The sequence below is a fragment of the Macrobrachium nipponense genome, chromosome 1 (genome assembly GCF_015104395.2).
Source record: "Macrobrachium nipponense isolate FS-2020 chromosome 1, ASM1510439v2, whole genome shotgun sequence".
Taxonomy (NCBI): domain Eukaryota; kingdom Metazoa; phylum Arthropoda; class Malacostraca; order Decapoda; family Palaemonidae; genus Macrobrachium; species Macrobrachium nipponense.
Window position 1 is genome coordinate 94,055,827 of NC_087200.1, and position 22,811 is coordinate 94,078,637.

At 40.8% G+C, this 22,811-nt stretch overlaps 2 protein-coding genes across 3 annotated transcripts in view; one reads left to right on the forward strand and one right to left on the reverse strand.

Annotated features, from left to right (window-relative positions):
- The window catches only part of LOC135219468 (spermatogenesis-defective protein 39 homolog), a gene marked incomplete in the record, with an annotated part of 246,008 nt that extends 236,420 nt beyond the window's left edge, over window positions 1–9,588 (reverse strand). Inside the window, 1 exon segment of the mRNA XM_064256266.1 lies at window positions 9,326–9,588.
- Window positions 9,589–18,951: 9,363 nt separating this feature from the next.
- The window catches only part of LOC135219469 (uncharacterized), a 39,066-nt gene continuing 35,206 nt past the window's right edge, over window positions 18,952–22,811 (forward strand). Inside the window, exons 1-2 of one of the 2 annotated variants that reach the window (XM_064256267.1) lie at window positions 18,952–19,173; window positions 22,321–22,536. In XM_064256267.1, the coding sequence (XP_064112337.1) occupies window positions 22,386–22,536 (151 nt within the window). In that variant the 5' untranslated portion in view covers window positions 18,952–19,173; window positions 22,321–22,385. Of the gene's footprint in view, window positions 19,174–21,262; window positions 21,414–22,320; window positions 22,537–22,811 lie in introns of those variants that run through there. The other variant, XM_064256268.1, reaches the window with a different exon arrangement.

Consider the following 22,811-nt stretch of genomic DNA (forward strand, 5'->3'; position numbering starts at 1 on the left):
CCATTTTCTGTCAGATTTTTTTCTAGTGCCACTGTTCCCCTCCTGAGGGGGAGGTGGGTGGGCACTTTGATTATATATATCTGCCAGGTAAGTATGAATAACAAACTTTATTTGTATCATAACAATATCATTTTGTTCATGAACCTCTTACCTGCCATATATTATATATAGCTGAATCCCACCTTTGGAGGAGGGGGAGACAGATTCGATTTTGGGAAACACTTTCATATATATGATTGATATTTTGGTTCCTTAACTGTTAGCATAGCTGACTTCGTGGAGTACCGTCACCCAAGTCTGCTTCTGCTTTACTAGAGACTCCAGCTAGGTAGTGGACCTGTGAAGCTGTTGGAGTTCTAGAGGATCTGTCAACGGGGCGTGCCCACACAATGCAACTAGATCCTATATTATAGACCTCCAATTTCGGTACTGCATTCCTAGAGGTGCCAGCAAGGACGTGACCTGTGTAGCTGGTGCGCTCTAATGAACTGTCACGGGGAGCGTGACCACAATGTGACAGATCATATAGGTGTTGTTTAGACACCGATGCTGTTAATGCTTCACTGGAGGTGCCAGCAAGGACGTGACCTATGTAGCTGGTGCGCCTCCAGATGATTTGTCAATGAGGGCGTGACCACACTGTGACAAAAACATTTTACCCTACTATGAGGGCGAAGCAAAAACATTACCACCTGACCTAGCCTATATGGTTTAAACTTCGTAAAACCAAGGCTAATGGAGGGAAGGTCGCCTAAGGCGGCCACCTACCCAAAACCACAAAAAACTAAACACCTACATAAAACATAATAAAAATAAAAAATAAAAAAGAACAAATAAAATTAAAAGTCCCAACTCAACATATTATTTTCTAAAAGATAGGAAGAGTGCTATCTCTGTCCCCAATATATTGTCTGCTGCGAACATATGGGCCCAAAGAGTAGCAGTTCTCGTATGTAATCCTCACCCTCCCGAAGGTAGTGAGAGGCAAACACTGAATTACTACGCCAAAATGTGGCATTCAAGATGTCATTGAGTGCCATGTTCTTTTGGAAGGCTACCGACGTAGAAATAGCCCTCAGTCATGCGCATTCACCTTCAACACGTTTCATATCACTGTCTTTTGAGGAGGATGAATGCACTTCTTTGATGGTGCCACCCCTCAAGAAAAAAGCCAAAGCATTCTTTGACACTGGTAACCTTGGCTTCCTGACCAAATACCTACAAGTTATCAGAAAGTACCTCTTATAAACCTTGGTTCCTATCTTTTCAGACGGAGGGTTTTGGGTTGACTTCCTAGCTATTGCTTAGGAGTCTGCTTCGTCTCAAGAGCCTCAGCGAGGATGTGACCTATGGGTAAGAGTTCTTGTTGGGTTTGCCGATGGGGTCCTTATCCACTTACTCGGCAAAGCCTAACTGGCATTTGTCAATGGTGGCTAATCCACTCATATGACCATATACCTATGCCTATTAGCATAATTAAGGAGCACAAAACACCGATCCCGATCACCTGATCCTAACACGGAGGTTAGCGCTTAATTTTAAAAAGAGTTAAACTAAAAATTAACTCACTAGTTAAGGATCAGTGTCGGCTCCCTATCCCAGCAACGTATCCGCAGACACGAACAACCAATAGAAAAGGATCTCTTGTAGGTTGAATTGACATCCTTCGTGTAACGGGAGGTCAACACAGAATTGCATCTCCCGTAAGTGACAGCTCATATGTCCTTTGATGACATATTGTTATGGAACGGAAGAAGAATTCATAAAAAAAGCTCGCACTTCATGCATAGGTTCGAATGGACTGGACATGAGGAACTTCAGGAAACTACATCCAAGTTCCAAGACGGCAACTTGGGTTGTTGAACCTTCATCGTTTCGAAAGATCTCAAGAGATCGTGGAAGGTCTCTGTTGTCCGCCAAGTCCAGGCCTCTGTGCCTAAAGACAACCTAAAAGCACACTCTTATAACCCTTGATTGTAGAGACTGCAAGTTTTAGATCCCTTCTCAGAAAAGGAAGTCAGCAATCTGGCTCACAGGTCGTGGTGGAGGAAAATGCCGTTCTTCTTGCACCAACTCCTGAAGACTATCCACTTCGATTGTACACTGCGTTGGAAAATGCTCTTCTTGCATTGGCGATAGCTTTCGCCATTGACGTATAAAAGCCTCTCGCTCTGGCCAACTTTTGGATAGTCTGAATGCAGTCAGACTCAGAGCGAAGAGGCTTCTGTGGTACCTCTCGAAGTGGGGCTGTCTGAGTAGATCTGTCCTTACTGGAAGCGTCCTCGGGAAGTCTACTGTAAAGGCCATGACCTCTGTGAACCACTCTCTCGCAGGCCAGAACGGGCGAACAAAGTCATTCTCGTCCCTTCCGACACCGCAAACTTTCTCATGACTTCCCCTAAGATCTTGAACGGGGAAAAGGCCGTACAGGTCCATCCTCCCCGTCCAGTCCCAGAGAAGTGTGTCTATCGTCACTGCAGCTGGGTCGAGTACTGGGGGAGCTGTACAGTGGAAGCCTCTTCGTTCTGGACGTCGCAAAGATATCCACGAGCGGACGTCCCCATAACCCCACAGCTCTTGGCATACCTTCTGATGCAGAGTCTACTCGTGGCAGAAGTTGACCGTCGTCGTTGCTGGAGGATCTGCCCAGACATTCTCTACTCATGCTACAAATTTCGTAAGATCATGACGTCCAGTGCCTTGCCCACAGCAAGATCTCCTTTGCCAGAGCAAAAAGGGACTGAGACTGTTTTCCTCCCTACTTCTTCAAGTACGCCAGAGCTGTGTGTTGTCTGAGTTGACTTGGACTATTCGACGAGAGACTTTTTTCTTGGAAAACTGGAGAGCTAAAACGATGGCTGCCATTTCTTTAGGTTTATGTGCCAGGACACCTGTTCCCCTCTCCCGGGGGCCATGTGCCTGCCACTTGTTTCCCCCTAATGATGCTCCCCATCCGTGGTGGACGCGTCGGAGAACAACACTAGTCGGGGCTCTGAAGCTTGAGAGACACGCCCTCCGACAGCTACACTGGATCTAGCCAACATTTCAAGTGATGTTTTACCTCTCCTGAAATTTCAAGATCATGGTGTAGATTATTGTTTTCTTGTTCCAATTGTACTTGAGAAAAAATTGTAACGGTCCTGAGGTGCAGTCTCCCCGAGGAAACAAACTTCTCCAGCGAGGAAATGGTCCCCAGTTAGACTCATCCATTCCCTCACCGAGCCCGAATCTTTCCTTAGGAAGGCTAACACTTTGTCTAGCCTTGCTGCTGACGTTTCTGTGACGGAAAAGCTCGAAAAGCCACTGAATCCATCTGAATCCCCAGATACACGATGGATTGGGGTTGGGATCAGCATGTGACCTTTTTCGAATTCACCAGTAGTTCCAGGACTTCACCAACGATTAAGATGTTTGAAATCCTTCAGACACCGCGTTTGAGTGGAGGCATGAATGAGCCAGTCGTCCTTCGAAGATAACAATTGCGAAGTAGGAGACTGAGGGCCGGGGCGCAGGCTGAAACTATTCTTCAAAAGAGGCTCGAAAGCCATCGAACCAAGACCTCTTCTTCTTCTCAACTGACACACCGTTCGGGAAGATGGTAACCGTGCTCTCTAGACAACCTCTGGAGAGCTGCATGAAATCTAGAGAGCAAGGCAACTGGCGAAAGAGCGGAACGAGGAGAAGAAGGGACTGCCTACTCTTGATTGGCAGCCTATCACCTTCCTCTCGGCGATGTGGCTTTTGCCTTTTCTCACTGCAATCAACAAAAACAACAAGTTGTTGTTTGCAAAGACACAATCATCCTTGTTTCGATGGAGAAACATTCCTTCTCAGGCAAAAGGCTGATCCTTTGAGAAGACGTATGGGCGATGGGGAAGCCCTCCTCCTTCTCGCATGGACTGCCAAGGATATATCTTAGGAGCGAACCACCGAAGCGCTCAAAAGCATACTCATCGGAAGACGTCCTCCTCCGGTGAAGATCGCAACACAGTAGAAAAAAGAGAGAGGACGTGAAGCGTCCCCCTCCCTGAGACCATCCACATACATCATAGCTCTCTTTTACTGCGGAAAGTCTTCCAATTGCCCAGGAGACGACTGCAAAGCAGAGGAGCTAACGGACGAGAAGCGTCCCCTTCCGAGGAACCAAAGACGACGGGCGCCTGTGCGACCTATAGCGTCTTTCGTTCTCCTCAGAGGGAGCGAGACCCTCCGAGAGTTCCAACTCCTGGGGGCGCGCTGAGGACGTCTCTGAAGACTAAAGTAATCTTTCAAGATTCAAATTCTATGAGATTATGAGCCATGACATCACTATAGACGAATCTTGACTATGAGAGATGTTCAGAATCATTTCTAGATGATCTTATGCTATTCCAGTTTTTTCTGCAGGAAAAAACTGGAGAGGTGTGAATTTCAGGTCTATTCAGGGAAACAAACTTCTCCAGCGAGGAAATGGTCCCCTGCAATTCATTCCTTCCCTCCACGAGCATGTTTCCTTCCCTATAAGGCTGCGTTTCACTTAAACCAGGAGTAATTTGAAGACACTGTAGAAGATTGTTCATTTGTTTCTTCCTAAAAGTCTCCTTCCTGAGATCCATTAACTATTCTCTGATTCTCGGCGAATGTCTGAGAAGCATTACGTGTGCGTCCATCCAAGCGTCCTCCGCGAGCGTCGCGCTCGGCGCTGTCGTATTTGGCAGCGGAAGGAGTCCCCTTCATAATCGAGCAAGGCAAGGGACGTCTCGGCGAGCTAATTGACTACATCTCTTGCACATCATTCTTGTTTCGAGGGAAATCATGTGTGCTATGCCGCTGTAGACTCGGACAGAATTCTGTTACCATGCGGTAAACAGAACCGAAAAAGGTCTAATACATATAGATATATATATTATACATACACACACCATATACATTTACACATATTTATCTATACATATATATATATACATATACACATATATAATATATACACATACTACAATACACATATTATATATAATTTATTTATTTATTTATTTTTTATGAAAAAAAATTCTCGCCAAAGTGAAGATGTTCAGCCATGTATGCTAGAATTCCCCTCAACCCGAGGCTAAGCCGTGATTGTAGGGTAGAAATACGGTTAGTCCGTCAATCCCGCAGGAGAGAGAGACGTACCTACTGCGAACATGGCAGACAATCACGATAGAACTGAGCACTGGCATTACGCATTAGTGACAGCAGGACTCAGAGAATGTTCGTCGTTCTCCGCGCACTGCTCTGCCTGAGTTGCCACCTACACATTCTACGAATGAATAGGTTTACTATCATTATAGAGCAGAAACCAAAATCCAACAACTGGTATATTTATTTAGCGAAACTGAATTGCTAAATATAAAGGCTAACTTGGTATGTCATAACATTACCTTAAATGTTTAAAAATAGGGAAACCGGCAACCCCTGAATAGTTGCAGGAGAACCGATTAAATGTAATAAGAATAATCGTACTCTCGGTTGTCCTCCGTAGGAGTAACTATGGTATGAGTATATAACTTGAACCATACAACCGTTTGATAGTAATATGACGTAAGGGCAAAAATAATATTACTATACTACACTCGCTTGTTACACCTTTACCCGGCAAAAGATATATATATAACATATATCTGACTGGTAAGTTTTATGAACAAACGTTGAGTATTTTTAGACACTTGACAGCTACCTCCCTACTACATTCTGCCTACACCGAGGTAGGGAGAGCATCACGCGGTAGTGTTTTGTCAATGAGAAATTAAATACGCTTACGCGATAGAATGACACTCATGGCATTATCACTATACTTCACTACACTACTATAACTTTCCAATGCAAACATGATTCCAGGCTACGCAAAGATTTAAGAATCACAGATAGGGTATTATCCTCCAAAGACACTATTGTAGGGCCCGAAGGCATCACAGGTCTTTGGAGGGATAAATTCTACTGGACGGGTAACTTGTGTTACACGCCTGGAGGAGACCTTACACTCATCACGTTCTAGTTACGTACCTATGATTCATAAGCCTTCCACGCAGAATCAGACATATTTCACACGGTCGTTGCAGCGCTCATCAAACCTACACATTTCCTACAATTCGCGCACACTGTATGAGGGTCTACCGAAGTTTTCGGTAGCCTAACCTTGCATTCTTCCACACAACATACTCTGGCCTAGTCGAACTAGATCCAGACATCGTAAGTTTAAGGAAAAATCAAGCCAAAATAAAAACAATCCACAATTAGCGTATGCCTAACCACCGATCCTAATCAAATAACCAAAAATCAATCGGGATACTCAAGTGACCAAAAGAATTCCAAAATCCAATGACGGAGGTGCAGAAAACACTTGTTGACTGCACCAGCGACAGAAAATATCTGACAGAAAATGGGAATGGTTCCTTACGCCCGCCTCCCAGCGGCGGGAATGGAATGTACTACCACCTGGCCGACCACTGCGTGTGCCGGGAGTTTTGAAATTCTGTCGGACTTCGGAGAATACAGCTATATATATATCTGGCAGGTAAGATTCATGAACAAAATGTTGAACGTGTTTTGGTGAGATTTGCACTACGTTTGACACCCTTTTCACTACCCTCTGTTTAAATCTTAAAATTTGGCCTTAATTTCTAACTTTGGAGAAAATACTTACTTCGAAAGGAGAGTAGAGGTCTTTAGCTCCGTTTCTCACCAACAAGAAGTCTCGACTGATGCCCATCTCCGATGTCAGGACGCGTTATAATGTACTTTTTTTGGGATTGTTCATGCTGATCGTACATGGTCCACTCTGTACCCTGCGGTTTTTTACCCTATGTAGTGCACTCTTCTTCTTCTTCCTGTACAGTCGCCATGTTGACCTGGCCGCAAGTGTAAACACCATCATTGTTTAAGATTGTTGTGAAGAAAGTGTCCCAGAGTCTATGGGTATGAGTGGTGTGCAGATTTAGCACAGGAAATGGCAAGTTTGTTTACACAAGTGACTTCGCAAACATTGAGATGGCATCAATCTTCTATATGTTAGGTGCTTTAAGTAAAAATTTTGAAAGCGTCACAGAGGTAAGTTAACATGCGCATGGCTAGACTTTGGTAAATTTTTAGTTTCAGCCAAATTTGGAAAAATACAATAAAAATATATTTGTTGCATCAGAAATAGTGTGGTTTCAATGAATTTAACGTTTATTTTGACTGCAAACCAACCGATTTAGAGATTTACTATGTATACCCTAGTTCATCCCACCAATTATGGGGGACACCCTTTGGGACCGGGGTTTTGGGGTTTTGGTGGGGGAAGGGGGGGGGGGGGGGGGGAGGGTTGGTTGGGGGCATTGAATGATATTTGCAATAAATGAATAATTAATGTTCCAGCCCCCTCAACCCCTAACTAGGCCTACCCCCAGGGGGGAGGGGGGTAGGGCCCCCAGCGAACTTAAAGGCAGTGTATTTTCCAGGGCACCACAGAACTACAACCCCACGTAACGACCGGGGCCCCCCTTAAAGCCACTAGTGACCCCCCCTAATGGCCTTTTCAGTGATTGGGCCACTAGCATAAGCCTAATAACAAACCCACCTAACCTACCTAGGGCCCTGTACCCCTACCTAGGCCTGCGTCCGACCCCCTGCGGGGACCCCCTTAAGGCCACGTGATTTTTGGGGCTACCGAACCAATCCACCCCCTAACTTACCTATGGGCTGTACCCCTACCTAAGGCCTAGCGGAGGGGCTCCGCCCCCCTGCGACCCCCCCCCTTAAGGCCACGATCGGGGCACTACCGAACCTAATACAACCACCTAACCTTACCTAGGCCCTGTACCCTACCTAGGCCTAGCGGGGGGGCTCCGCCCCTCTGCGACCCCCCCTTAAGGCCACTACCTAACATCCATCAAACCAAATCCAAAGTGATAGTACTGCTGTATACATCGTTATACTACGACCATTATAATATACTCTATAAATTAATGAGCTTACCTTAAACTGTTGGTTGATAAAAATGTGCTGGTGCTTTGAGAGAAAACGTGAAAGCCGTTGCAAGGTTCCCTGACATGCAACTTAAAGTAGGAAGTGGCCAGGTACCCGACGACCACATTGCACTGCAAACAATCGGTAGGAAATCGAAGGTCTGTCAAAATTAATGCCAGAAGGGCCAGCCACTACCTCTGCCATAGGTACAGGAAGACAAAATGCCGTTTTTTGCCTTCATTATTCGAGTATTCAGTCAAACAAGGATACCAGTGGACACTAGACAGGTAACTGTATTACTCCGCTGAAATGCTAGTGAAACTTAGTTTTCGACTCAAGTCATTCGTAATTGGTTATGAAACCCATGACGTCATAACGATGTCACACCTCTCAGCCAATAATGAGTAACTGGAACTGCTTTTGTTTGCGTAAGAAAGTAAGTTAGAGGGCTCATTAAAAGTAAACATTACCGTAGAGGAAACACCTCTCCCGACTTAGGAAAAATTCGAGGGTAAAACTTAATCTTTTTTTTTTTTCTCTGTAAGTATGCATTAGCGACAATAATGTATTGAGAAGAAGTGTTTTGTTATCACGTGCTTTACTCGGGAAAAATATCAATATAATAGATTTCCCATAATGGTTGAAACTAAAATATTACCTAGACTTTCATTAACTTCTGTTTAACAGGAAATTATGGCCTTAATTTCTTACTTGGGAGAAAAAACTTACTTCGAGAGGAAAGTAGAGGTCTCGAGGTCTTGCTTCCACGGAGGTTGGCTTGTGACTGACCTCTAACTTAGCTTACTGGCAGTGCTAAAGTTATTTTTTGGGAAAGTGGCAGCGCTGCCATACAGGTGGCCACCTGGCCGCACAACAGTGTTTTACCCTAATTCTTTGCGTTGCATGACAGTTTGGTTAGGACCTTAAAGAAGTGGAATTCACTGGTGACATCATATGGAGAATTTGAAAATTGATGATCAATAAATCATGCTCGTTAGCTAGTTATCCTTAAAAAATTCTAGGTAGGTATGAGGGAACAAGTTTGCATTCATATGACCATTGGTGCAACGTAGCTTAATACCTAAATACAATGTTGGCGACAAATTAATGTTACACTTTAGACAAAACCTTTTCAAATATAGTTAGTAGTTGACTTCGTCTATAAAAAGATGATGGTTAAGACTGGTCTAGGCTGCTAGGTTCGGCTAACAGAACCTAGGCTAGTCCATAAACCTATGTAGTAGCCTATTACAGCTTCTGAATTTTTCTCGTAGCATGGGATGGTTGGCAATATAATTTTTAAAAATCGTCATACATATATCGAAAGATGGATGGTAAATAAAATTTCAACCTTAATTACCTCAAATATGGGTGATCAGTGGCTAATAGATCTGGAATGACGTTTCTCTCAATGTTATTGTTTACATGGGCTTCTTCTTCCTTCGTCTCAGCGGTGTTTCCTTGAGGCACTTAAGCATCCTCCAAGGATTAAGTATATCTTGAGCGAAAAATCCTGTAGTTGGTAACTGTAGAGAAAAGAAAATCCATCATTCGACACGAAACCCAGTATGCTGCAGCTACCACCATTTATTCAAAATACTTTACACCATTTCGAATTATGTACTTTTACTGGTACGGAAATATTCTACTTCCTTGAATATGTTATAAAAAACAATGTCATGCAAGTCTTATTCATCCATTTCTTACAAAATTAACATGTCCATCACCCCATATGTGATAATTAATAGTTAGCCAAACATAATACCTGTGTTGCATTTTTTAATATTCAGTTTGACTTACTTTCTCAGTACAGACAAAATTCTTCATTGCTATATATAACGGTTAAAAATTCAGTACAAAGGTTTTGTGACATAAACCTAAGCACAGAACTCAGAGTTAGCCTTTTCATTACAGTATGAATGGATTGATGTTTGAAAGTTATTTAAAAATTGTGTATTTTCCTAGCTTATCAGCCATAAAAGACTTTAACAGGGAATAATAACATGAATTTTTCGTGTCTAAGGCAAAAATATGAGACATTTTCTTCATTTGGGGACTCGTATTGTGGATTAATTGGGTTAGTTAATATATAAATATCAAGAGTATCCCTTTCTTTTTTCTACTTATGTGGAATTCATTATTGGAAATTTTAGATAAGGGTCCCATGAACTTTATTATTATTATTATTATTATTATTATTATTATTATTATTATTATTGGGATTTTTTTTTTTTTTTTTTTTTGCTCTATCACAGTCCTCCAATTCGACGTGTGGTTTATAGTGTGGGGTTCCGGGTTGCATCCTGCCTCCTTAGGAGTCCATCACTTTTCTTACTATGTGTGCCGTTTCTTTCTAGGATCACACTCTTCTGCATGAGACCTGGAAGCTACTTCAGCCTCTAGCTTTTCTAGATTCCTTTTCAGGGATCTTGGGATCGTGCCTAGTGCTCCTATGATTATGGGTACGATTTCCACTGGCATATCCCATATCCTCTTATTTCTATTTTCAGATCTTGATACTTATCCATTTTTTCCCTCTCTTTCTCTTCAACTCTGGTGTCCCATGGTATTGCGACATCAATGAGTGATACTTCTTCTTGACTTTGTCAATCAACGTCACGTCTGGTCTATTTGCACGTATCACCCTATCCGTTCTGATACCATAGTCCCAGAGGATCTTTGCCTGATCGTTTTCTATCACTCCCTCAGGTTGGTGCTCGTACCACTTATTACGGCAAGGTAGCTGATGTTTCTTGCACAGGCTCCAGTGGAGGGCTTTTGCCACTGAATCATGCCTCTTTTTGTACTGGTTCTGTGCAGTGCCGGGCATTCACTTGCTATGTGGTTTTATGGTTTCATTTTTCGTATTGCACTTCCTACATATGGGGAGAGATGTTATTTCCGTCTATCGTACTTTGAATATATCTGGTTCTTAGGGCCTGATCTTGTGCGCTGTTATCATTCCTTCAGTTTCCTTCTTTAAGCTCTCCCCTCTGTAGCCATTGCCATTGTCATCGGCTGGCTAGTTCTTTAGTTTGTCTCATGTATTGTCCGTGCATTGGTTTGTTGTGCCAGTCCTCTGTTCTTTCTGTCTTTCTCCTGTCTCTGTATATTTCTGGGTCTTCGTCTACTTTTATTAGTCCTTCTTCCATGCACTCTTTAGCCACTCGTCTTCACTGGTTTTCAGATATTGCCCCAGTGCTCTGTTTTCAATGTTGACGCAGTCCTCTATACTTAGTAGTCCTCTCCCTCCTTTCTTGTGTTATGTATAGTCTGTCCGTATTTGCTCTTGGGTGTATGCTTTGTGTATTGTCATTTGTTTCCTGGTTTTTCTGATCTATGCTGCGGAGTTCTGCCTTCGTCCATTCCACTATTCCTGCGCTGTATCTGATTGACTGGCACTGCCCATGTGTTTATGGCTTTTATCATATTTCCGGCGTTGAGTTATTATTATTATTATTATTATTATTATTATTATATTATTATTATTATTATTTATTATTATTATTATTATTATTTTTTTTTTTTTGCTTTATCACAGTCCTCCAATTTGACTGGGTGGCATTTATAGTGTGGGGTTCCGGGTTGCATCCTACCTCCATAGGAGTCCATCACTCTTCTTACTATGTGCGCCGTTTCTAGGATCACACTCTTCTGCATGATTCCTGGAGCTACTTTAGCCTCTAGTTTTTCCAGACTCTTTTTCAGGGATCTTGGGATCGTGCCTACTATTCCTATGATTATGGGTACAATTTCCACTGGCATATCCCATATCCTTCTTATTTCTATTTTCAGGTCTTGATACTTATCCATTTTTCCCTCTCTTTTTCTTCAACTCGAGTGTCCCATGGTATTGCGACATCAATGAGTGATACTTTCTTCTTGATTTTGTTAATCAACGTCACGTCTGGTCTGTTTGCACGTATCACCCTATCTGTTCTGTTACCATAGTCCCAGAGGATCTTTGCCTGATCGTTTTCTATCACTCCTTCAGGTTGGTGCTCATACCACTTATTACTGCAAAGTAGCTGATGTTTCTTGCACAGGCTCCAGTGGAGGGCTTTTGCTACTGAATCATTCCTCTTTTTGTACTGGTTCTGTGCAAGTGTCGGACATTCACTTGCTATGTGGTTTATGGTCTCATTTTTCGTATTGCACTTCCTACATATGGGAGAGATGTTATTTCCATCTATCATACTTTGGATATATCTGGTTCTTAGGGCCCGATCTTGTGCCGCTGTTATCATTCCTTCAGTTTCCTTCTTGAGCTCTCCCCTCTGTAACCATTGCCATGTGTCATCGCTGGCCAGTTCTTTCGTCTGTCTCATGTATTGTCCGTGCATTGGTTTGTTTGTCATTCTCCTGTCTCTGCATATTTCTGGGTCTTCGTCTACTTTCATCAGTCCTTCTTCCCATGCACTCTTGAGCCACTCTTCTTCACTGGTTTTCAGATATTGCCCCAGTGCTCTGTTCTCGATGTTGACGCAGTCCTCTATGCTTAGTAGTCCTCTCCTTCCTTCCTTTCGTGTTATGTATAGTCTTTCCGTATTTGCTCTTGGGTGTAGTGCTTTGTGTATTGTCATATGTTTCCTAGTTTTCTGGTCTATGTTGCGGAGGTCTGCCTTCGTCCATTCTACTATTCCTGCGCTGTATCTGATTACTGGCACAGCCCATGTGTTTATGGCTTTCATCATATTTCCGGCGTTGAGTTTTGACTTGAGTATCGCCTTGAGTCTCTACATATATTCTTTCCTGATCGTGTCCTTCATCTCTTGGTGTTTTATATCCCCTCCTTCCATTATTCCCAGGTATTTGTATCCCGTCTCATCTATGTGTTTGATGTTGCCCCCATCTGGCAGCTTTATCCCTTCAGTCCTTGTTACTTTGCCCTTTTGTATGTTGACTAAGGCGCATTTTTCTATTCCAAACTCCATCCTGATGTCCCCAGATACTACAATCCTTACAGTCTGGATTAGGGTATCTATTTCCTTGATGCTCTTACCATACAGCTTGATGTCGTCCATAAACATCAGCTGGTTAATTCTGTTGCCTCTTTTCTTGAGTTGGTACCCGGCATCCATCTTCTGTAGTACTTTTGTCATGGGAATCATGGCTACTACGAAGAGTAGTGGGGACAGTGAGTCGCCCTGGAAGATCCCTCTCCTGATATTAACCTCTGCTAGGCTTATTCCAGAGCTTGTAAGTATTGTATTCCAGTTGCGCATTGTACTTTTGAGGAAGCTGATGGTGTTTTCCTCTGCCCCATATATTTTCAGGCATTCCATTAGCCATGTGTGTGGTATCATGTCGAAGGCTTTCTTATAGTCTATCCATAGCCATTATGCTTAGGTTGGTTTTCCTTCTCTTACTGTTGCTTCATTACCAGCATTTTGTCTTATGCAGAAGCTGGTCTTTTGTGCCCTTACACTTCCTTCTGCAGCCTTTCTGTTGGTGGGGGATGGTGTTTGATCCTCATGTGTTTAGGTATCTCTAGGTAGTTGTATAGCCTTTCGCTGATGATATCTGTTAGTAACTTCCACATTATTGGTAGGCAGGTGATAGGCCTGTAGTTACTGGCTATATTTCCCTTACTCTTTCTGAACTAAGGATGTTCTTCCTGTGGTCATCCATTTGGGCGCATGGTGATTTGTGATACAATGCTGGAGTTGTTCTGCTATTCTTGGGTGTAGGGCCCTTGAAGTTTTTGAGCCAGTATCCATGGACTTCATCGAGACCTGGGGCTTTCCAGTTGGGCATTTTCTTTAGTTGGTGTCTGACTGTGTCTGTCGTGATATCAGTGAATCTTTGTTTTATTCTCCCTGTTTCTTCTGCCTTGACTTCCTGGAGCCATGTTGCATGTTTGTTGTGTGATACCAGATTGCTCCATATGTTTTCCCGGAGTCTCTTACTTGGTTCGGCTTCAGGAATTTCTTGGTGGTTGTCCTCCCTTCTTAGTTGGCTGTATAGTCTTTTCTGGTTGGTTACGAATAGTTTGTTCTGTTGGTATCCCTTATTCCTGTTCATGTATCGTTGGATATTATGTTCTTTGGCCTTAAGCCTCTGTTTTACATCCTCTATTGTGTTGTTTAGTACCCTCTCGTATACTTTGTATTTCTCGTTGAGTTCCTCCCTTGTTTTCTTGCTTCTTAGCCTTTTTTCTGCCATCTCTTTCAGTTTACTCAAGTCAGATCTCATCACCATGATTTGCTTTTCCAGGCGCCTTTTTCAAGGCGGCGGTTGCTGTTTTGGTTTCTGTTGGGTTGGTTGTGCTGGTGGTGTTGGTGTTCGTGTCCCCATCAGTTCTGCTACTAATCTTGCTCCTGCATATGTCAAGTTATTTGTTTCTGTGATATTGGTGGTGTATATTAGTCTCATTATTTCATTGACCTCACTTGTTTTCTCCCTTAATTTCTTGGTGTTGTAGGCTTTCATGGAGGGAATCTTTGTTCTCTCTGTGTCTGACTACATCCATTGTCTGATCTTTTCTACCCATTCCGTCCAGTCTGTTACTTCGCCGGTGTTTCCTCGTGTGTCGCTGTTTGGTACCTCCTCATCCCTGTCGTCTTCTGTGGTATCATCTCTCAGTTCGTCTTCTTGTAATTCATTGCCGTGCGTCATTTCCCTTTCGAGTTCCTCTCTTTCTGTTGGCCCTTGGGGAGAGCCAGTTCTTTTTCTTTATGTTCCTTACTTGGTCTGCCAACCTCTGCTCTGTTTGGGGGGTGTTATTCCTCTCATTCTAGATGTTGACCAACCTTCTTCTATATCCTCTTTCCGTCGGGTTGCTTCTGATGTAGCATCTCCATATTTCCTTATTTTCTTCCCTCGTCCATTTCTTCCTCTGGTTTGTTTCTGTAGCTCTAGTCTCTGGTTGTTGGTTACTGTCGGTGTGGTGGTCAGTTGCTGGATGACGACCTCCAAGTACCTGACCGTCTTCCCCCTCAATTGGGCTAAATACCTGGCTGCCAGACGAAGCTCCTCTGTTGCCAGAGGTTCCATTTACGTCGTTGTCGTTTAATTCTTCATTTCTTTCCATCATTGCTGAGTTTTGCTATTTAACCATAGCTGGACCCTACCCCATCAGGAATAGGTACTCATTTACAGCTGAGTAGACTGAGGAAATTATGGTAAAGATTCTTTCCCAAAAAATCAACGCCGAGGAGAGCGGTCACCCATCCAACGACTGACCAGCCCCAATGTTGCTTAACCAGTCAATTATTATTATTATTATTATTATTATTATTATTATTATTATTATTATTAGTTGCAGGTCCACAATAATATCGCATGTGCGTATAAAGTCTTTAATGTATAATAAAAGCTTTCGAACCTTGTACTAGGTTCATCTTCAGGGTAGGCTCCACTTTGGAGGGGTGCCGATCGTAAGAGATCGTAAAAATATTTGCCAAAAATACACTAATCAAGACAGGCTAATGAATTTATCAGGCATTATTTGCACTATAATAACGCCATCTTAAAATCTGTGAGTTTTAATCATCCTACAGGGAAAATAAATGATTTTATGAAAAAAAATGTGAAATTCAGGGCCCTTTGTATTGAAGGTTATTTGATGATCGGTGAGAAACTACAGTCTTGAATAGAAATTCGGTCTGACAGAATGTTTGTATATCCCCCTAGAACATGCACATAAAGTATTATCAAAATAGAACAGTAAGTAAGCACGTAATAACAAAAAAAAGAGCAACAACTTCAGGTAAGTTCAGCGAAAGCCCCGCCGAAAAATAAGGCTATAGCTAGGAAGAAATATTCAGAAAAAATTCAAACCTCGATTTAGGGACAAAACCTTCGGAGAGATTGTAGTTATTATGTCACTTGATAGCCTAAAACATCTAAAAATTATATTATGTAGGACAATCAAAGAACCCCCCCCCCCCTTCCCGAAAAAACCAAACCAGAGAAAAAGCGAAAAGGCGATTTTTTCTGAGGACAAGAAACTTGAAAAATTTGTTTAGATACCCCTAAATTGGTTTTCTGAGATGAAACTACTCGTAGAAAACGTAGAAAAGACATCGACCAATTTAGAGGGATACTATAATAATTTTTTTTATATTTGCGATTTCCATATTTATCGGCTGCGCTTTCGCTTCAGTTGTTGCTCTCTTTTTTTTTTTTTTTGTTACGTGCTTATTTACTGTTATATTTTGATAATGATTTATGTGCATGTTCCAAGGGAATATACCAACATTCTGTCAGACCGAATTTGTATTCAAGACTGTAGTTTCTCACCGATCACCAAATGACCTTCAGTACATTTTTTTTCTTAAAATCATTTTTTTTCTTAAAATCATTTATTTTCCCTGTAGGATGATAAAACTCACAGAGAATATGCGTTATTATAGTGCTAATAATGCCTGATAAATTCATTAGCCTGTCTTGATTAGTGTATTTTTGGCAAATATTTTTACGATCGGCACTCCTCCAAAGTGGAGCCTACCCTTCAGTCAAGTGAACATTATGACTATAAAAATCCGTCGAAGTAAACTTCTGAACAGGACAATTCCACCACGACGAACGCAAATGAAGGAAGCGTTCAACATCCCAACTAGGTAATTCCGTTGTTGATGTTCGAATTCTGTTTGCTATTCTGCTGGAACGTCTTGTGGGCTGTGATGATGCTGCATGGTGTTCCCCTGGCGGCGCGGCTTCAACATTACTATTTACTGGACGTCACGTCCCCCGTGCTATAATCTGTCTGAGGGAGGAGAGCAGAGGAGGGGCCAGCAACGGGCAGAGGAAAAACAGAGCATATCTTAAGATTAAGAAATTAACAAAGTTTTTAAGAATGTAAAAATTGACTGATGGGTCTTCCCCCAACGAACGACTTTTCCGTAAAAACCTTTCCCTAAGTTTATGGCGGCGCCTTCCACTAGTCTTCTTGTTTGGACATTTGTCTATGGTTGTTCTTAAAAGCATGGGAGACTATTGCATTGCTCTGTGCATGAAGTACATATGCGCGTTTGTGCTCCCCTAATCGGGTGGGTAGTCCTCTTCCACTTTCTCCAAAATATTTTTCCATACAGTCATGACAGGGGATTTCGTAAACACCCGGAATGATAGTATATTCTTATCGTTATTGTTGTTTCTAATTAGTTTATGGCTAATCGTGTTTGGGTATTTGAAAACTATTTTAGTATCTTTCTGGCTATTGTCAGTATAGTTACATAATTTGTCGAGGTTAGGATTAAATGGGAGGGGTATGAATCTGTTGGGTTTTTCTTTGGGGTTGTTAACAGGACGATAAAATGCTTTCTTAGCTCGTGAAATGGCTTTGTCAATGAAATGATCGGGGTATCTTAGTCCTCTGAAGGTTGATTGCGTGTGCTGAATTTCGCCATCGACAAACTCCGGGTCGCATATTTTAAACACACGTAAAACAAAGTTCATTATACATTGCTCTTAATGTTATTGGCATGGAATGAGTAGAAATGTATGTAACTTTCTGAGTTGGTTATTTTGCGGTACACAGAGAATATAAATTTATGATTATTGTCGATCTCTAATGACTAGTACGTCCAAAAAAGGTAGCTTGTGATCTGCTTCTCTTTCTATTGTGAATTTTATGGAGGGGAGAATACTGTTGGCTATTTCTAATAATCTGTTTAAGTTCTGATCGTTTCTTCGGATGACAACGAATATGTCGTCTACACAACTAACCCAAAGCATTATGCTAGAAAAAGTGCTAAATTTGGGAACACTGACCTGGACAAGACAAGAAGATATTAACTTGTTGAGTATTACTTTTACAGAAAATATTTATAGACTCTCTCTCTCTCTCTCTCTCTCTCTCTCTCTCTCTCTCTCTCTCTCTCTCTCTCTCTCTCTCTCTCTCTCTCTCTTTGTGGCTGGGATGTACACAATTTGGGCTCTCCTTCAAACTCATTGTGCCTCTATTGACTAAAACAGTTTATTTTGTATATGTTGTTCAACCTAATCAGTAAATTAGGTACAGTGTTCAGTCACCTTTTCATGGTAGCAGCCAGGGTAGAAATATCTAGTTGTTAACCTCATCTCAGAATACTTTCTGAGATTATGAATGTAAGTATATATACATCCATCCATACATACATACATACATGCATACATACATACATATAACTATATATATATATATATATATACTATATATCTATATATATATATAATATATATTATATATATATATACACACACACACACACACACAACACACACTGCTGTTGAACGTATTTTCAAATTGAATTACGTTTAGTATCTTAAACTATCATGCTTCTCTTTCTGTAAACATATATGACTGTAGAACCCCGATTCCATAGTTATGACAAAGGTTGATAGGTTAATTTTAAAAAGTTCCTTGTGACAGTGCTGTAACGATAACTCAATTCATCCAGTACGTAATGAAGAAAAGTTCAATTTTATTTCAGCCAGTGTCATTTGCTTCTTGTTTAATGTTTGCAATGTTTCCTTTGATTATTAACTGCCAAGTTTCTTTCTTTATGTAAGGCTGTTTGTTTTTATTTTAATTTGTTTATTTATTTATATAGTTTTTTGTCGCGTGAAGGGAGGGGATGTAATGAAGGCGCACATTTTCTTTACATTTTGTCGGAAACTTGAAGATCAAGCTTGCGTGATATGTATTTATGCTGACAAGTAACTCGATGGTCTTAGGTGCTAACAAAAGAAATAATTCTCATCCTGTTATGATTTTAACAGCAGTTTCTCATTAGACCAGCCGGCAATTTTATTCGTAAATATATATCTAACAGACAAAAGAGGTTCCCGAATCTTATGAAACAACAGTACTGTAGCTATAGTAGAATTATATCCCCGAGGACGTGAAGAACGAGCACTTTTTCATTCGAAAATCAGGGATACGTGAACTAATGGAAGACTGTCTACCCGTGAGTTATCGGACTACGAGAGAGAGAGAGAGAGAGAGAGAGAGAGAGAGAGAGAGAGAGAGAGAGAGAGAGAGAGACTCCTGCTCAGTGTCGTTCAGTCAGTTAACTCGATGTTCAGAGTGAAGTGACACGGTACTCGCGATCCTTCCTTGATTAGCCTAGCCCTCGCTTCACAGCACCGCTGTCGCGCCGTGGGAATAATATTTTATTTTTAAGATCTAAAAGAGGGCTTAAGTTTCCTCGGTTTCCAGAGGCATAATTCAAAGTTATTGAGGGACATCATGCACTGAAAAGCGATATTGAGTTCAAGACGGTGAGTTTCTTTTGACTGGAATTGTGAAAAGTGTGACTTGGAACAATTTCGACCTGGAAAGTAATTTTGAACTTTATTTTCGATTTCTTAGTCTTCATGTTTATGTTTTTTCTTTTTTATTATTACACACACACACACACACACACACACACACACACACACACACACACACATATATATATAATATAGATATATAATATATATATATATAGATATATATATATATATATATAATATATATATATATATATATAATTGTTTAAAATTCTTGATAATTTACACAAGCGACTTTTTTTCCTTTTTGTATGGTGAAGTATAACTAACTTCATTACAAGACCGAAACATCAGCCCGGGAAATTTATAGATATATTGTAATACCTCCTTCGGGGAGAACGATAAAGAATTCCAGTCAAATGTAGCTATAACAATGTTAGGTAGATCAGCACAATTGATAATACAATACTAATTGATGTATTTCAGTTGATTTCTTTATGTAGTACAACGCTAGGAAGCGTTAATTACTTTAAAAGAAACACCACAGCATTTCAGATGAACTCAGTGGTTGCTACAGAACTTCAGTAAATATAGACGAATTATGACAATTTTTGTATGCATAATATAGTTTTCCCTTAGCAAATTCCAAACCAGGAACCTTGAAGACTGAAATATTTGACTGAGGTCTTCGTCGTCATTTTCAATATCGGATGAAATTTATAGCCTGTCAGTGATAAGGGAGACGAGACTCTCGATCTCTGGTCAGTCAGATGATTGAATCTATTGTGCTCTCTCTCTCTCTCTCTCTCTCTCTCTCTCTCTCTCTCTCTCTCTCTCTCTCTCTCAGTTATATCGCGTTTCTTTGGGTAAAATGTCCAATCGACCAAGTCAGATTTCGTCATCATCCCTGCGTTTAGAACGAAGTAATTGTCGTAATGGCTGTCCGTTTTTGAAAGTTATTGGTCTCGGGTTGAAGTTATATAATTTTCCGAAATAGATCCGTATATTGAGGATTTGTATATATATGTCTGTTTTCTCGGATATATTGATTCATTTGTTAATCTTTGTTTTCCGTTTTTATCTCTTCATATTACTCTGCGGATGCTTGTTTTGGAAGTTTAAGGCATTTTAGGCTTAATAGTTATGCTGATAATAATAATAATAACATTAAGACTGAATTGATTAACTATTAGGTCACAAACATCTTTAACCTAGCAACGTTTCCACTCCTGGTTGAGTCTTTTCTAAGCTACCGTAAGAAATTAAGAGAGGGGACCACTCTTCCTTCTAACAATTCGAGGATGACTTGTTTCGAAATGTGGCTAAAAACAAAGATTTTTTATGAGAATTGTACATCACAAACCGACGAAATTCAACTTCCACATCATCCAAGGAGCTCGTGTAAATGATTCCCGGAATGCAAAGCTCGCTCAACCGTCTCTTTTGTGACATCTTCGCCAGCCGTGGCTGGAGTGCCATGATAGCAGCGAATTTCAACACCTTGACGACTTTGCGATATGACGGTCAGTGTCAGTCGTCCAAGGCCAGGGTTACAAGTAGGGATAGAAGCTGCTATTGAAGCGGCTCTGAGGAACAGGCGGAGAAAAGATCCCAATCGGCAATACGTTTTCGGTGTTTCATGTTATGTAGAATTTTCATAGATTTATTATTATTATTATTATTATATATGAACACATTCACCTCGGACGAACTAAAAACCCTTTAACATGAAAAGCAAATCTCCTCAGAATAGGAATACCTAAATATGGTTAAGAGAAGAATACCCAGTGGAAGAGAAGAATGAAAATAAACATTGAAGTGAATTGTAAATAAACATAGATTAATCCGTACAGAAAAAAATAATGAAATTAATAATTAGCGACTCAGCCATCCTGAAATGCGTCAGAAACGTCATATACGTGTAGGCAAGTGGACTTGGCAATTTCGAGAAAGTCTATTTATTTACTATTTTATTTATTGATCTATTTATTAATTTACCTTTCTGGGAGGAGATATAGTTCCTATAAAATGTTGCATTTTTACTGCAGGTCACAATCGTTCATTAGCTGTCCAAGTAGAATTTTAACTTCATGAGAATCATCCTGGGCAGGAATGCCATTTTAGTGCTATCGTAAACAACGTAGTAAGCATAAAATGTTGAATGATTCGCTTTTCATTCATACATTTCGAAGGCAGTGAACTACTATGAAGAGTCATCCAAGGCCCCGCAAAGTTTAAAATCAAAGGTAAATTAACGAAGACAATATAATGATTAAAGAGACTTTGAAGAAATAACACGTAGAAAAGCGAGAAACTAATAAGAGCAGTTTCGTCAGCAACGAGGAGATGAATTTCATGAATTGTGTAACCTTGGCTCTTCAGAGGGCTAAATTTGATAATGTGCACAGTACGCTCTTATATATCTTGCGAGAACAACACAACCTCCTTTTATGAAGTGTTTTGTTAATATAGTTTGATGAAGGAAAACAGCATAACAGTGTGCGAGTCCCCCCTCTCTCTCTCTCACACACACTATATATATATATATATATATATATATATATATATATATATATATATATATATATATATATATAATATATGTTGTGTGTGTATTGTATGCGAGCGAGCGCACCTGCGTGCTTGTGGCAAGGGATATATTTTCGGGTTTTATACAGATATATAAATTCAAAACCAGACTTTGAATTTAGAGAATCGATTTACTTATTAACCTAGAGTAATATAAAATAAATTTCTATGTGATTGTAGGTTTATTAAAGGTGATTACTAACGAATCTCGAGCGTGATTTGTTTATGATCATATGGGATTAAAAACTGAAAGTATGTTTATATTACCAGGCTGTGTATAGTTTGATATTTAAAATGCTCTTGTACACTTTTAATGAACATAATTATAAAACCTATGACATCACTCATAAGCTTCTTCCTAATGGAAATAATCCGAATTTAGCTAATTTATCTCATTATTGGCCTTGATAGTATGGGTAAGAGGTGGTTGCTTAGTTCAGGTAATTTTCTTCAAGAACCATTTTACAATCTTTGGATGATAGATTCTCTTTTACAGGATCTTGTATATATTATTAAACTGTAATTAGCGTCGTATTTGACCAGCTGCTTCTCGTTTTGTTACAGATTACGACCTGCATTTCCTTTGGAAGTGACGAACTCGTACTGAGCCCTCTCTTCTAGACGGGACGATGAGTACCCGACGTCAGCTCTCCTGGCGGGCACGCCGGGAGAGCCAGCGGCTGAAGGAGGGGTCGCGCAGAGCGGCCGTCAACTGCTGGGGAGACTTCACCAACCCGAGGCTTGTCCCTATCAAGGTGGTCTTCTTTATCATCATGGGAGGTGAGGCGACGTTTTGTAAAGGCGGTTTTTGCTGCTTCTGGTCTTGTGAAACATGTCTCAGTTTAGACATGGTTCAATGTGAAACGTGTAAAACATGTTTCAATTTGAAACACGTAAGACATGTCTCAATATGAAACATGTAAGACATGTCTTAATTTGAAACATGTTAGACATGCCTCAATTTGAAACACGTAAGACATGTCTCAATTTGAAACATGTAAGACATGTCTCAATTTGACACGTGTAAGAGATGTCTTAATTTGAAACATGTTAGG